The following is a 16,828-nucleotide window of genomic DNA, read 5'->3' as shown; positions in this document are numbered from 1 at the left end:
CAGGAAGCAAAAGCAATTGCTGCTTCAGCAAAAGCAATTGCTGCTTCCTTCCTCATCCTTCCTACAGTAGGCTTTCTGACTATCCACAAAAGAACCGAGAATCAAGCATCCTGATCACATCCCCATGGTGACCCTTCAGAAAGCAGCACTACTGCTCTAGTCAGTATCAGAGTCTTTGGTAATAGAAGAACAAAAGGAAAAGCTAGAGATAAAAAGGGAGTGAAGTAAAGAATTATCAAGGAATAGGTAGAAAATAAAGATCTGAGGCTCATTTTTATTCTGAGGATTAGCAAAGATAAAAAAAAATCCACACTTCTGTTTAACATACAGCAGCAGATTTTCCATGCTGATAAGAAACCCACATCCTAGAGGGTTGCCAGAGACACTGGGAGCACACAACCTTTGAAGCACGCTTCAGGAGATCAATATTCATTCATTCAACAAATATTTTTTGAGCACCTACGATGAGCCAGGGCTACATGATCTGGTGGGTTAATTCCAAGTTGTAAATTGAGATAAGGCCAAATCCCTAGAGCAAGGACACAGCATATCAGAAACATGCTATCCAACATGTGCTCTGAATTGCCCATGTCTAAGAAGAGAAATTAGCTCATGGAAGCTGAAGGAGAGACGGCCATCCATTGTCATATCCTGCCCAAATGGCAGGAAGGGAGAGTGTACGGAATAATAAAAATGACCACTGGGCACGTCATCTATGACAGCTGTCTTTAATCAAAGTATGCTTTACATACTTGTAAAGCCAATCCTTCAAGATACAAATACATGGTATTTAGATACAGGTGATACTAACACTCAGAGGTGCTGACATTTTATTGATATTAAACACTGAGTAAAACTTTAAACTTCCTGCCAAGTAAACTTTACTTCAAGCACGGCTTTGGGAAACTTACTAAAAAGCCTTGAAGAAAGCTGGTAATTCTTTGACTCTGGTCAGCTATATTTTACACTCTGTGGGATAGTATTAATCTGCGGTTCTGTCTTAGAGTATCTCTCTGCAATAACTAGAGGAAAAGGAAGCAAGAACAAACCTTGGACGTGATGACCGCCATTGCCAGGTTCTCAGAATGAGCTGCCACGTAGCCAAGAGTCATGATGCCCGGCAGCTTTACGTTTCCTTTGCAGGACCCAATGCAATCGATCACGGCAGCAACTCCCCCCATGTTCACCAGCAGCTGAGAAAGCTAAGAGAAAAGAAGGAGAGCTAGATCACCATGGCCCTAAAGTGTATGATGATCTTTAAATATTACTTTAGCATTGCCAACTTTTAAAATTTAGGACCTAAAAAGTGTCTGGTAAAATCTGAAATATCATTTAGTGAAATTATTATATTTATCAAAGAAGTGTACAAGGGTAACAGTCCTGCTATTTCTAATGTACACAACATGCTCACTGTGAGGACCCTCTCTGTGGTTCAATTTTTCTTGCACAACTCTATCCTTATCATAATGGATGTCAAAATTCCTCACCTAAACACTAAGCCTAGGGCTAGTTCATAACTAGCTAACTGCTGAAACCCCCCATCACAAGGTGTGAGTAAGAACTGGATTAATCACTGAATGCTGAAAGGTGAGAGCAGACTTGAAATAGTCTAGCCTCATTATCCTTCCTTTGCTAGCAATGATCTCTAGCTGACTGCACTCCAGTCTTGAAAAATCTCAACCAGATAAAGATGTTAGGTGAAATAAAGAATGAGGACTTGGGACTCCCCTGGTGGTCCAGTGGCTAAGACTCCGAGCTCCCAATGCAGGGGGCCCGGGTTCGATCCCTGGTCAGGGAACTAGATCCCATGTGCCACAACTAAAGATCCCCCACGCCACAACAAATATCCTGTGTGCTGCCACTAAGACCCGGCACATCCACGTAAGTAAATAAATATTTTTAAAAAAAGAATAAGGACTTAAAAGTTTAGTGAAATGAAATTGATTAGTGAAAATTTACACAGAAAAAGACATAATTTCAGAAGCTACCCAGGTTTGCTTCGTCTCTATTCCTTTCCCACCTCACACCTCAGAGCAGGAACCACTGTGCAAGAGCAGCTGTTAGAGCAGTTACGCCAGGTCAGGGGGCCTGATGGTCTCTCCCAACCTGGAGGGGCACCATCTCTCACTACGCCCAGCTGACCTAGAGTGAGAGGACAACAAAGGTCCACGGTCCCTACAATCTAGAAATGGAAAGCAGAAAATGATTAAAACCTGAGATTTCAGACTCAAACTCCATTGATATAACCCAGTGGTTCTCAACTGGGGCACTCTTGTACCCTAGGAAACATTTAGTAATATGTGGGGACATTTCTGATCGTCACAACTGGGGGGAGGGGTGCTACTGGCATCTAGTGGGCAGAGACCAGGGATGCTGCTAAACATCCATCCTACAGTGTACAGGACAGCCCCTCAAAACAAAGAATGATCTGGTCCAAAATGTCAACAGTGCTGAGGATGAGAAACTCTCAGAACATGTGACACTGCCCCTGAGCCCTGTGAACAAATTGATGTTTTACTTTAAAATTAAAACTAACTGCATACTGGTTGGGTTTTTTTTGTTTGTTTGTTTTTTGCGGTACACGGGCCTCTCACCGTTGTGGCCTCTCCCGTTGCGGAGCACAGGCTCCGGATGTGCAGGCTCAGTGGCCATGGCTCACGGGCCCAGCCACTCCACGGCATGTGGGATCTTCCCGGACCAGGGCACGAACCCGTGTCCCCTGAATCGGCAGGCAGACTCTCAACTACCGCACCACCAGGGAAGCCCCACACTGTTGTATTTTGAAGCTGTTTTTTTTTTTTTCCCCTGTTTTACCTCAGGTGTATGTTTCACAATCTCTCTAATTAAAGTGGAAGCATTTTTCTTCACGTATTCATCTTTGTCCTTCAGACAGGTAAGTACAGCTGGAAAAATCTCTGCTTCAACCACCATTTCTGCTAGATCCACAGAATGTTTCGCAATCTGACTGAGAGCTGAAAGGACCTGACGCTGTTGAGCAAAAATCAAACCCAAATGTTACACAGACTCCACTGTGGAGTTCAGACATAATTTAAACAGCTTCATACACACTCAAATTCCTTTATAAAGAGGAAAAAACAATCACACATCCAAAATAATCTAGGAGTCTCGAGGCATTCACATCCTAGTCTTCTTATACCTAAATACTCAATTTCTTAAATTCCCTAATTTCCAAGTTAAACATCTTAGTTCACACTATTGACTATTTAAATCTCTTATCAATTGAGGCTGGTCAAAGAATATGACCCTGGGATGAATACTATTTCTTAATTATGCAATACTTAAATTGTTAATTTATGATAAACACAGTAATGTAGTACAGTAACAATCAAGCAGAACTAACATTTTGGGATATTGCCAATATCATTTTTAAAAACTTTACATTGCTTAATTAACATTAATAATTTTTAAATCTTATAGAATATAACTATTAGAATATAAAAGTATAATTGGTGACTATTAACTGAAAATTAGATTTTAGAAAGCTATAAAAAAAGACTACTATAAATCTGGCAATTTTTACAGGAAACTTAAGTATAACAATGGGCTAGAAAACCTTTAGGTCCCTTCTAACCCTGAGATTTAATCATTACGTGATTCCTTATTTTAATTATTAGTATTAATTCTGATGCTACTTCTAGTTTTCAGTGTTGCACATACTTTTTCCCAGTCACATCTTTATTGTCTAACCCTTACAGCACAGTTTTCACATATTAAACAACCAAATACATAATATATTCATGTTTTCCATGATAATTTACTAATTATTTTAAAATGTATAATATTAATCTGCACACATTTCTATCTGCTTAGATTATCAAAATCCTGGTTTGTTTTTTTCTTTATTTTTAAATACCTTCAACCCAGCATTATGGTTCAGGATCATCTGGGCTAAGTGAGCAATTGCTCCTGCGTCCACCACTGTCTGTGCCAACTCTGGAGAATGCTTTGCAATATCACTGAGGGCCAAAGCACCAATCCTTTTCAAAGCAGTTTCTGGCTCTTGGATATAGAGCACTAAAAGAGGAATGGCTCCCGTGTCCACCACAGCTTGTGACAGCTCTGTGGGTCCAAGAAAAGTAATTAAGTGAGTATGGGTGACTGACCCTTGTACAAGCCACTTTTCACCCTGACAGATACAGCAAAGGGAGAAGGGGAGGGTGTACTTCACTGTCTCGACATCTGCATTTCTAATCAGGCTTCCTGGTTTCATGAACCATGTGGACCAATCCTGAGCTGAAAAGAATACAGGTCAATAGATGGACCTCCATTTACATGAACACATTTGAGGTAGATTAAGCTGAAATGGCTTCCTATTCTTTTTCTTTTTTTAAGAGAGTAAGCAGATGTCAGCTGTTTAAGCTCTGACAATTCTGCACTTCTCAATAGGCAAGCATTTTATGCATGGTTTACAATAACAGAGAAAATTAAAGTACCAAAAATTTACCAACCACACTAATTAGGCAGTATTTTGTGCTATTTACATGAGTAAACATTAACATGACTCTTATGCCAATAATGTCGATTTTTAAATTCCTTTCATCTTATTGTACTTTTAAAAGATTTTTAAAAAAACTTTGTACAATATTAAAAGGTGTATTTTCATTGTACATACAAAAACACTTTCAAAAATGAGAACTACAACTGAACAGGCTTTAATATATATAAATGTTAATGTAAGATAAAGAAATAAATTTATCTTAAGCATTTTACATGTCAGAAATAGTATCTTTTGTATATACATGTTGATTCACTTGTGTGCCCAAAAATAACAGCTATAAAAAATAACACATTTTAAAATTATAGAAAACAGGAGACAAGCAGGCAGACCCATATAATATACGTGTAAAAACTATCTGTTGAGAAGCATAAAACAGTGCATAGTTACAGATTCTACTCTCATTGTACTCATGGCCTTTCTTGCTGAATCACGTATACCCATTTCTATAATCTCTTCCTTTCAAATTATGCTCTCATTTTCTCAGATTTATAGTGCCTTGGCAATTTATATCTTAATAGCCAAGCTATCAATTCAGCATATCTCTTAGTCTTTAAAGAAAATACAGTCTTTAATTTTTCAAAAGATTGGTAATATCACATTTTCTAAAAGAAATAATGTTAGAAAATACAGGTTAGTGTCCAACACTTGTTTTCCTTCAATTATTATAATTATCTTAAAAGTCCCGATATTGCATAAACGATTCATTCATTCTTTCATTAAACAAGTATTAATGGAAGGTTATTATGTGTCAGACTCATTCAACACGGGTGCAGATGACACACTTCTACAAATTAACACTACACTGATTAGCAAATATGTTTCAATTAAAAAACCCAAGTGTGAAATATGAAATACAATGGGAAGTTCACCTATTTATGTATTTTCACTTTTATACAGTTTCTAAGAGTAAAGAATCTGCAGTAAACAACTGTTTAAAAAAGAGTTAATATGGGCTTCCCTGGTGGCACAGTGGTTAAGAATCCGCCTGCCAATTCAGGGGACACGGGTTCGAGCCCTGGTCCGGGAAGATCCCACATGCCACGGAGCAACTAAGCCCGTGCGCCACAACTACTGAGCCTGCGCTCTAGAGCCTGTGCTCCACAACAAGAGAAGCCACCAGAATGAGAAGCCCGCACACCATGAAGGCTTCGAAGAGTAGCCCCCGCTCTCCACAACTAGAGAAAGCCCGCACACAGCAACGAAGACCCAATGCAGCCAAAAATAAATAAAATAAATACGTTTTTTAAAGTTAATAAACTATTAATAAACAGTTAATAAAACGATTAATAAAAACAAAGTATTAATAAAACTATTAACAAAAATAAAGTTCTTTTAAAAAAAATTTATCGTCTTTGTAATTCCCATACATTTTATTCTTTCCTTGAGTAACTGAGTACCGTATCTTCCTTTTCCTGAACTCTATAATGTTAATAATAAAGCAAACTCAGTTCTTCTGACTTGTTACCCATTTCCATCCAAAGCTGTTTTCCATTCTTTCTGGATCAGTGATGCTAAATGAGGGGAAGGCTGGGGAGGGTACCAAAGAAAGGATTGCCTGAAGGTAATGAAGCTTCCAGGGACCTGGATGGGGCCTAGCAATTTTGTACTTGCAGTTTCATATACCTTACATCTCCAATTTATATGGTCCTACAAAACCCAGCTCTGTTCTTGGGTGGCACACACTGTAATTCATAAATGATACTGTTCTACCACTTTCATTCATATATTGGGTATAAGACAGTGTATATAGAGGTAAGAGTATAATAGACCTAAATAATGCACACCATACTATATTACACATTCCACAGGCTATTTCATCCTGCCTCTGTCACTACTCTTTTTCCTGTGGTATATCCTTCTCCTCTTCCCTACCGTTGCTTCCTCTGGTATTTCTGTGGCAGTCGCCGTTGATGTCTACCCCATAGCCTTTGTCGGTCAGGGCGTGGGCTTGTTAATCAATCCTGGTGAATGGGACCTGAGTAGAAGTCAGCTAGAAGCATCTCTGAGTGGTTTTCCTCTGTAATAAACAGAAATACACAGGAGGAAACACCACCTCTTCTTTGCTGGACATGGGCATATCTGCCTGCAAATGACATCTGGAACTCCTACAGCCATCTTGCAACTATAACAGAAGAAATTGCCAATATGCTGAGGATGGCTGAGTACAAAAATGAAAAACATCTGGGTCCTCCAAGACACTGTTCAGCTGCATAACCAACCTTGGAACTGCCCTGACTCTGCATTTTGTGTCATGTGAAATAAAAAAATGTCCTCATTGCTTAAGCCACCTGTAGTTGATATTCTGTAACTTACAGCCCCAAACATATTGATACAATTCTGTCCTCTCTCAGGCTTGGTGTATGTACTTATTTTCCTCTCCTTTCTGGTCACTGAGTGTTCATTACGTGCTTACTATGTGCTAGAAACTTGGCTAGATCTTGGGGAAGCAGAATAGAGTAAGAACATTGTTCTGTTCTAGTAGACTGCTCAGGGTGAATATGTGAACAGACCACAGCACAGAGTGGAGCTGGGAGTCAGGTGCGTGGAGAGTTTGGGGAAACACACGGGGTGCCGTTTCAGGCAGTGCTTCCCATCCTCCTTCCTGCTCCCCTTTTCTTCTACTTTTCTACTCTAAAGAAAGCGGTAGTAACCAAAAACACATACAAAAATCTGGTACACTTAAAAGTTACTCCCTATAGGAGAAATCTCAAAGAATTCATTTTTAACTCTAATTTGGAAATGAGTCTGGGTTGTTTAATTAATTATTAAACTTAGGGAATCAAAGATTGATATGTACAGATGCTCATAAAAGGTTTGATCAAGAAAAAAAAGAGCCAATTAATTTATCTTCAGTGCCTGAAAATATCTTAACCTCATTTTTTTCCTTAACCTCATTTTAAATTTTAAATGAATCTTCAAAAAACAAATTTTTTAAGACTACATCTTCTTTTATGTAAGAACATGTGACATAATCATATACTGTTAGGTAACCAGCAAAATTAGAAGTAGTTATGCAAAAAAAAAAAATTCAGAGAAAGAAGGCTTTATGTTATACTAACATACTAACAAGATTTAGATGGGGTTGATGGTACTATTGGTGATATTTTCTTCTCTATTTGACAAATTTTCTTCAATGTGATTGTTTTTAAAAAATAAAAGAAATATGAACATGTCCTTTGACCACACATATAGCTATTGCTGGGGCTAACTATACTAACATTACTATTCTAAAGAAAAATAAGCACTTTAGCTTATTTCTCACTATGGAAGAAAGTTTCTTATTTTTAAAAATGGTGGGAATATGTCTCCTTAAAACAAAATATTAGGAAAGAATGCATAATTATTCTTTGAAGAATTACTAATATACACTAGAAATATTATCCATTTACTTTTTCACACTTCCCCTCATCTTAATTCATGCCTTTATTACAGTTAAAATATTACATTTTTAAAATGTTAAGGCTTATTCATTTTTAACAATTTTTTAGACTTCAAATTGTCAGTAGAAATAAAACTATCCAACAGCACCTTCCTTATTCATAAATAATAGTTAAAGCCATTGACTGCATGCATGTAGACAACTGGTATGCAGTCCTCAAATCTGATGGTCAGCTGTTTTCAGTAAAGGAATAACTAGTTCTCTTTGGCCTCCTGAATACCTCACTGCTGAGTGAAGGAATTGAGGCAGCCACCTCTATTGGACCATGACAAGCTCAATACAACTTTAGATTTAATTTTTAAAACAAAAGGAGACACAGATAAAAGGGAGGACATTTAAGATCAACAACATTCATAAAATTACTAGTATCTAAAGCTGGATGAATGGAATATTTAGGGATGACTTTATGTTGACCAGAAGGGAAGAGCACAGAGAGTAAAGTCCATCAGCGTATAATAGGCACAGCTGTAACACGTAAAACTAGGTGCATCAGGCAAAAGTAATTTTGCTTTATTTTAACAGTGCTCACAATGGCCTTAACCCCCTCCTTTTTTTTTTTTTTCGGTACGCGGGCCTCTCACTGCTGTGGCCTCTCCCATTGCAGAGCACAGGCTCCGGACGTGCAGGCTCAGTGGCCATGGCTCACGGGCCCAGCTGCTCCGCGGCATGTAGGACCTTCCCAGACCAAGGCATGAACCCGCATCCCCTGCATTGGCAGGCAGACTCTCAAGCACTGCGCCACCAGGGAAGCCCCCAACCCCCTCCTCTTAATTGTTATGACTAGTGGTTTGTTTAGATCAGAAGCGGTAAACACAGGGCCCAGACAAGTAATTAAAATAAGTGAAGCCAGCAGGTGTAAGAAAAATAACTGAGTAGGAAGCACAGTAAACTGGAAAACTATATGCAGCAGCTACAAGGAGCAGCAACTACTCAGCTTCAGCCCAGCGCAGCCACATAGGAATATAGGCCAACCGTTGTCAGATCCTAGGATTTTTCAAGAGAAGCCAGACATCTGATTTTAAATGTGAAATTGCCTGGTTTTTAAGTGTTGGAAACTTAAAACACACTGTGTAAGACAACATAGTGCAGGCTAAATAAAACACATCCATCATTTTACAACCCTAGGCTTAAACCTTACACCTTCTAAAACGAGCTGTGGGGACTTTCTGGATGTAGAAAGGTGACATTCTTTCTACATTTGATTCTTGAAGACACACTCTAGAGTCATAAAGGAAGAACCACTATAGTGGTTACATAAGAAAATTCAGAGGTGAATTCCAAGAAATTGATGAAAACCTAAAAATTGGCCTGCAAAAAAAGGATTAATCTAAACATATATTATGATACTCCACTAATTTTTCTGCTCATAATGGAGATGTAAGAGGGAAGAATGTGAGCAAAATTAAGTGATCCACCATGAGAACTCATGAAAAGGACTCAAAATGAAGAGGTTCTCTGAAAGGAAAAAAAGGAAGAAAAAAAAATATATATATATATATATTTAGCATACTAATTCAAAAATAATTAGGCAAATCAAACACCTCAAAAACTCTAATTCCTTTTAACTTTATTGCTTTTTAATTTCGTTTTCCAAACACTGCTTTTAACTCACTGGTTTTAAGCCCTACAAAAATTTCTATTCTATTTTTTCATTAAAAATAAAATAAAGTTATGAATCATAATTTCTTTGCATTTAGGTGGCCCTATTTCTTAGTTTAAAGATAGGCTGGGGCTTCCCTGGTGGCGCAGTGGTTGAGGGTCTGCCTGCCAATGCAGGGGACACAGGTTCGTGCCCCGGTCCGGGAGGATCCCACATGCCGCAGAGCACCTGGGCCCGTGAGCCATGGCCGCTGAGCCTGCGCGTCCGGAGCCTGTGCTCCGCAACGGGAGAGGCCACAACAGTGAGAGGCCCGCGTACCACAAAAAGAAATAATAATTAAAAAAAAAAAAAAAAGATAGGCTGGTTTTGCATCTGGCTGTAAAACACAACTATATCACTTCAAAACCTTTGTGAAATAAAGCGGGTTAAAAAATACATTTAAGATTTGGCTATCACTTATGATGTCAATCTTATGTTATATAATCATCCCATTCAACCAAATTTTTCATGATTTGGTGAAATTACAGTAAAAACAAATATGGAGGTGTAATCGCCAAAACTGGTTATATACTGACCATACGCCAGTATGATTTTAGGAATGTCACTTTTAAAGTGGAAGAAATTTGTCTCACCCAGCTGTTTACAACTGGTTTAGTTACCTACTGCTACACCAAACTTAGCTGCTTAAAACAGGAAATGTTTATAACCTTACAGTTTCTGTAGGTCAGGAATCTGGGAGCGGCTCAGCTGGATGGTTCAGGCTGTGACCTCTCACTAGGCTGCAATCAAGCCATCAGCTAGGGCTGCAGTTATCTGAGGCTTGACCGGGATACACTGGGTCTACAGGATCTTCTTCCCAGCGTACCCACGGGAGTTGGAAGAAGGCATCAGTTCCTCCCCATTTCTGGGCTCTTTCATAGGCTGCTCATGATGAGGCTTCCCCCAGAGTGAGTGATCCAGAGGACAGAACCCAAGACAAAAGCCATAGTCTTTTATAATCTAACCTCAGAAGTGACATGCCATCACTTCTTCTATATTTCATTGGTGCAGCGTGGACGGAGACTACACAGGGATGTGACTAGGAAGAGGAAGGCATGGAAGCCAGCTACGGAAAAACCTTTATTCTACACCAACACATCTGAGAGAGGCAATATCCTTCTACAGGTTACGATGGCTCACTAGAGCTATAATTCTGAGCTGAGAAACTGATATCTCCAATCGCATGTCGGAGTGAGAAAAGGTGGCGGGAATTTGCATATTATTATGAAAAAATCGAATGTATGATTTTTATTTATCCCCTGCTCCCACAAATGTCATTTTTCTTACCCATTATCTCCACGCCACTTCTTTCCACCCCATCTCCAGAGCCATCGGTCTAACCCTTACATATGGATTGAGTGTCTGAGAGATTAAGGGTTAACACACATACATACATATGCTTTGAAGGTTAAATAATTCTAGCTTCTTTAAAAAGTCAAGTGAGTCAAATAAGCCATTGATCTGGAGTTAACGGGGCCTTAGTAAGAAATTACAATCAGCTGGATGGATGGCGCACTTATACAAGGCTCAAGTATAAAAAACAGCTTCAAAATACAGAAAGGAAAAGTCAAGAAGTGGAGATGAGAGAAAGAGAAGGTGGGAAAAGGCAGAGTTGGGTACGGCCTTGGAAGATCATAGGTAGCATAAGATACAAAGCCATTTTTAAAACCCCGATTTTAGCAACTTTTAGTTTTATACTTTACTCGACAGCTGAGACTAAGCTGAATTGGAAAAGGAAAAGTTACAGAGAGGGTCTGGAGTGCTCTTGTAATGAAGAAAATAATAAATTACTTGGAATCAGCTTTTTACAAAATACGCTTTTTGTATCTAGACATGTTTCCATTCATTTCTACTTGCTTTATATAATATTGCAGCAATCATTGTAGTTTCATTCCACCTACAATCCGCATTCTGCTGGGAGGAAAAAGAAAATCCTTAGATGGAAAATGAAGATTTTATTATTCAAACTTTCGAACTTCACTGGCATTTGTTCTTTGTTCAAGCCCAGTTTTAGGCAAGTCCCTGCCTTCGAGAAGCTCAGGCTGACGGAGGAGGCTAAACAGTAAAGGGTTAGCAGTGCCCCCGTGGAATTCTCTACAAGAACACACAAAGGCCAGAGGAAACAGAAACGAAGCACTGGATGGTTAGAAAGTTTACAGGGTGTTTTTATACAAGTGGTCCCCGGTCAGCAGTTCTCGGGGTGACTGCCTCTGGGTGGTTAATGAAGCTACCTGTGGGCCTCCACTGTCCACTTTTATTCCTGAGGATGAGCCAGCCCAACATTGTTAATAACTGCATGATATCCCACTGAGTAAATGTTCCATAATTTACTTAACCTCTCCCCCCCACCCCAGCTACTCAGGGCACTTAATTGTTTTGTTTGCTTTGGGGCTTTGCCATTCTTAAGTTCAGTACAGTGAACTTCTTTGTGCATTAAGATTACGTTTATTTATTAGTTATCCATTGCTACATACAAAATGACCCAAACTCAGCAGCTTAAAGCATCATTCCTTATCTCATATTTTCTGTGGGTCAGGAATCCACAAGCAGCCTAGCTGGGGGGTTCAGGCTTGGAGTTTCTCATGAAGTTTCTGTCACACTGTCTGCTGGGGCTGCAGTCGTCTGAAGGCACAATTGGGGTAGGATCTGCTTCCAAGCTCACTCGTGTAGTTGTAGGAAGCTCCGGTTTCTTGCTGGTTGTCGAAGACCTTAGCTCCTCATGACATGGGCCTTTCCACGGGCTGCCTGAGTGTGTCCTCATGTCACAGCATCTGGCTTCCCTCAGAGTGAGTGATGAGAGAACCCCACAACAGAAGCCTCGATCCTGCAGAGCTGGTCACCTACTCTCAGAAGTGACAGACCGTCACTTCTGCAGCATTCTGGTGGTAACACAGACCAATCCTGGTACGATGTGGGAGGGGACTGTACAAGGGTGAGAATGCCAGGACATGGGATCTCTGAGGGGCATTTGGGAGGCTGGCTACCACGGGTCCTACATTGATACATATATACACTACAGGTTAGACAAACATACACACATTCACAGATATGTGTGTGCATGTATGTGTTTACTTAAGATAGAGGCTCAGAAGTGAGGGTCCTGAGGGGAAGAATGTTGACATTTTTTGAGGTTCTTGATATTTTTAGATTAAACCACATGAAACTGCTGTTTTTGTTAAGTCAAAACCAATCAAATATAGGTAATTTCATAAGGTCAACCTAATATGAACGCAATATTGTTTTCCAAAGGGGATTATCAGTATGTGGCCCCATCAACAATGTGCGAGTCTGGTAGTTTGGCCACTTATAAAGTACATTTCAGCCCTTACATCAGTAAGTGATTGCTTGAAGTTGACCCATCATTTACTTGTCCCCAAATGGTAAGTTTAGTTCCATATTCCTTAACTTACTACACATATTACTGTTCAGTTATACTGATTAATAAGCATGACTATTAAGTGTGACTTTTTGGGACCACAGCATCACCACTACATTGCCTTTTAACAACAACAACCCCCTCACACACACAAACCACAGAGCGCAGGCACAGGAACTCTAAGTCAGTGCTGTGAGATGGGAATGTGTACCATGTATATAATTTAAAATTTTCTAGGGACTTCCCTGGTGGTGCAGTGGTTAAGAATCCACCTGCCAATGCAGGGGACATGGGTTCGAGCCCTGGTCCGAGAAGATCCCACATGCCGCGGAGCAACTAAGCCTGTGCGCCACAACTACTGGGCCTACGCTCTAGCCCGCAAGCCGTAACTGCTGAAGCCCATGGGCCCTAGAGCCTGAGTGCCACAACTGCTGAGCCTGTGTACTGCAACTACTGACAGATGACATAGAAAAGAATCAGGCCAGCCAGCTCTGTCTGGATTCCTTCCTTACATTATCTATTTGGTAAACAGTTTGTAATCTACTCGATGTGTCTGTAGTATCAGAATAAGCCAATTACTGCACTGCTCACTGTGGCTGCAGCAATCTCCTCTCCTGACTGCTACTGAGCTGGAAGGGAAATTTCTCATTTGATTTAGGATATAAATGATATCCCTGAGAGAAAGAATAGTCACACATGTGGAAACCAGTCATCAGGGATTAAAAACAGAGGTATCTGGCAAGACTATCCGATACTACAAGGAGCTTAAAATGAAGAATGATGAGCTTTCATACACTTGCCTTTCTCACATTATAAAAAGGAAGACTTTCTGAAGGGTTTTGAGTAATTGCCAAGCAGTTCTGCCATAAATTGCTGTCTGACCAGAATAAATCATTTAACCTCTCTATTTCGGTTTCCTCACCTATAATATGTTAATATTATATATATATATATTATAACGTGTTAATAATTTAAATGTTTTAGAACACCTAATCAAACGTATTCCTCTTTGTCAGGACTGAGAACAGCCAAAGTTGATTCTGAGACAGCAGAGGTTTACAGGAGGCAAAGTTTACAAGAGACAGAATTTTTAGCTAAAGCTCCTAAACACTGAGAACTTAGTTTTCAGCCCAAATGTGGAAGATCATTCCTACAAAACACTTAAGTGGCTCCTCCTTCCTCAGGCTGCGGCCAGGCCGCTGCTCTCACCTCTGTCCCAAGTACTCTGATGACTGCCACATGCTGCGCACAAGTTTGCTGGCGGCGCTCCACCACAAAGCTGCTGTGCCACCGACGGGCGCAAGGCCAGAGCCAGGCTGCCAGGCAGAGCGAGGAAGGAGGGCCCTGAGCGCGAGGAAGCCCCCGCCTGGGCCCTACCGGTGGGAGCACCACGGCCGCAGAGCCCACCGCTCCTCCTGCCTCGCGCCCTGTAGCTCCAAAAGCAAGACCAGTCCTCGGAAAGAGTGAGAGATTTGACGCCGATTAGGTAAATATGTAACCAGAATAATTCTGCTGAGTGGGAGAATGCAGCAAGACGGAGGAAGAGGGACAACCAGTCTGAGAAGAATGCTACCTCGACCTTTATTAAGGAGCCCAGAGCAGAAAGAAGTAGCTTATTTATCTTCCGAGTAAGAGGTACATATTACCAATTGTATTCCGTACCTGGTGAGTCAAGCGTGGACATTTAATGAGACCATTTGCCCCAAGTTAAAACCACCACCACCACCATTTCTGGTGGATAGCCCCCAGTTTCCCTTGGTTATCTGTAAAATGCTTTAAAATCTATACATAGAAGTAACTTTTAGAAATTGCATTTTTCAAATAAGGAAAAGTCAGAGGATGCCCATAGATTTCCCTCTTCTACTAATTGTATGCTTACTTTATTTTTGTTTCCTATACACAAAACGTTTTTCCTTAAAGGTTCCTTTCTTATTGCCCTTAAAGGTACATTTCTTTTGCACCTCCTTTAAGGTTTATATTTCTTAAACTATCTAATCAAACAACTCACCACGAATACCCAGAAGAAAACACTGAATGAATCCCTTTAATCTCAATATATTCCATTTTTAAGAGATCATCAAGAAAGAAATCAGGTTATTTGGAGGTAAATCTTCTATTTTCACTGATATTCAGGATATGAATGATGACTTACTGCTTACTAGATAACAATTCCCTTTCCTTCTGAGAAATCTATGCAGTAATCTCTTCTGGGAGCTTCTGGGTCCCAAGCCCCTAACTACTGTGAAATATTGAAATTAAACTGGGAATTCCATGTGGGAGCCAGATTATGGCAAAAAATTGGAATAGAATCCCAAAGACAGAGCCTATTTATGAACTATAATCATTTAGCCGCAGATTCAACAAAAGGGAGGTATGGAAAGGTTACCTATGGGCACCTGCCTCAGAGCGTGTCTGCATGGTTGTCCTCAAAGCTCTTTTGCACCACTCTTTAAAATTCTCATGTTACAATCTGTTTGCCGTAAAGTCCTCTGACATTAAAAAAAAAAATTACTAAATATACTCATGTAGTTTCCCCGTGATAACTAGCTTCTAATTTAAAACATTGCTTAAGTTTTCTCAATCAACATGTGTTAAACAATAGTCCTAAGGTGAAGCTACTTGGAAAACCAAAATCCAGATATTAAAGAAATAATTTTCATATACCAATTCTGAATCATTCTAAGCATAACAATAGTTTTCCTTCTCAATTTACTTTTATATCATTTTATTATTTTGTCTCCAATACTGTCACCATTTAAAAACCAAATTAAAGGACTTCCCTGGTGGCGCGGTGCTTAAGAATCCGCCTGCCAATGCAGCAGACACGGGTTCGAGCCCTGGTCCAGGAAGGTCCCACATGCCACGGAGCAGCTAAGCCCGTGCTCCACAACCACTGAGCCTGTGCTCTAGAGCCCGCGGGCCACAACTACTGAGCCCACGTGCCACAACTACTAAAGCCCACGCGCCTAGAGCCTGTGCTCCACAACAAGAGAAGCCACCGCAATGAGAAGCCAGTGCACCGCAATGAAGAGTAGTGCCCGCGCACTGCAGCCAAGAGTAGCCCCCGCTCGCCACAACTAGAGAAAGCCCATGCGCAGCAATGAAGAACAAACACAGCCAAAAATAAATACATTAAATAAATAATTTTTTTAAACCCAAATTAAACATAACCATGGGGCTTCCCTGGTGGTGCAGTGGTTGAGAGTCCGCCTACCGATGCAGGAGACGCAGGTTTGTGCCCCGGTCCAGGAAGATCCCACATGCCACGGAGCAGCTAGGCCCGTGAGCCATGGCCGCCGAGCCTGCGAGTCAGGAGCCTGTGCTCCGCAACGGGAGAGGCCACAACAGTGAGAGTCCCGCGTACCGCAAAAATAATAATAATAATAATAAAAATAATAATAAAATAAAAAACATAACCATGGGACAGCCACTTCCTGTTTCTGTTTTGAGTTTCTTCTTCAAAACTCTTTCAAGGAGTACTTAATGAAACTGTATGGTACAGGGGTTGACATATGGCTTTGGAGTCAAGACAGATTTAGACTCAAATTTTGGTTCCACCATTAACATGATTTCAGGTATCCTAAGTTCCACTTTCTTCCTCTTTTTAACAAGGAGAGTAATACCTGCCCTAAGTGTATCTGTAGCCAAAATGAGATAATATCCTAAAGCATACTGCACAGAGCCAGGCACACGGTAATTACTTGATAAACGGTAGCTATTATTTTATACATGCACACACACTGAAAAATCTGGAAAACAAATTTAAAACATCCTTAATTCTATCACCCTAGTAGCACAAACACGTATGTCCTTGTAATTTACATCCACATAAAATTTTATTTTTATATTATAATT

At 40.2% G+C, this 16,828-nt stretch overlaps 1 protein-coding gene across 2 annotated transcripts in view; it reads right to left on the bottom strand.

Annotated features, from left to right (window-relative positions):
• SPAG6 (sperm associated antigen 6) overlaps positions 1–16,828 on the bottom strand; it is a 75,589-nt gene that overhangs the window by 34,249 nt on the left and 24,512 nt on the right. For both annotated transcript variants that reach the window (XM_060095448.1, XM_060095449.1), the window contains exons 5-7: positions 3,875–4,080; positions 2,815–2,988; positions 1,050–1,202 (exon numbers count right to left, since the gene is read on the bottom strand). In XM_060095448.1, coding sequence (XP_059951431.1) covers positions 1,050–1,202; positions 2,815–2,988; positions 3,875–4,080 — 533 coding nt within the window. The remainder of the gene's footprint in view (positions 1–1,049; positions 1,203–2,814; positions 2,989–3,874; positions 4,081–16,828) is intronic.

The sequence above is a fragment of the Mesoplodon densirostris genome, chromosome 4 (genome assembly GCF_025265405.1).
Source record: "Mesoplodon densirostris isolate mMesDen1 chromosome 4, mMesDen1 primary haplotype, whole genome shotgun sequence".
NCBI classification, from domain to species: domain Eukaryota; kingdom Metazoa; phylum Chordata; class Mammalia; order Artiodactyla; family Ziphiidae; genus Mesoplodon; species Mesoplodon densirostris.
This window is presented reverse-complemented; position numbering and strand designations above follow the sequence as displayed.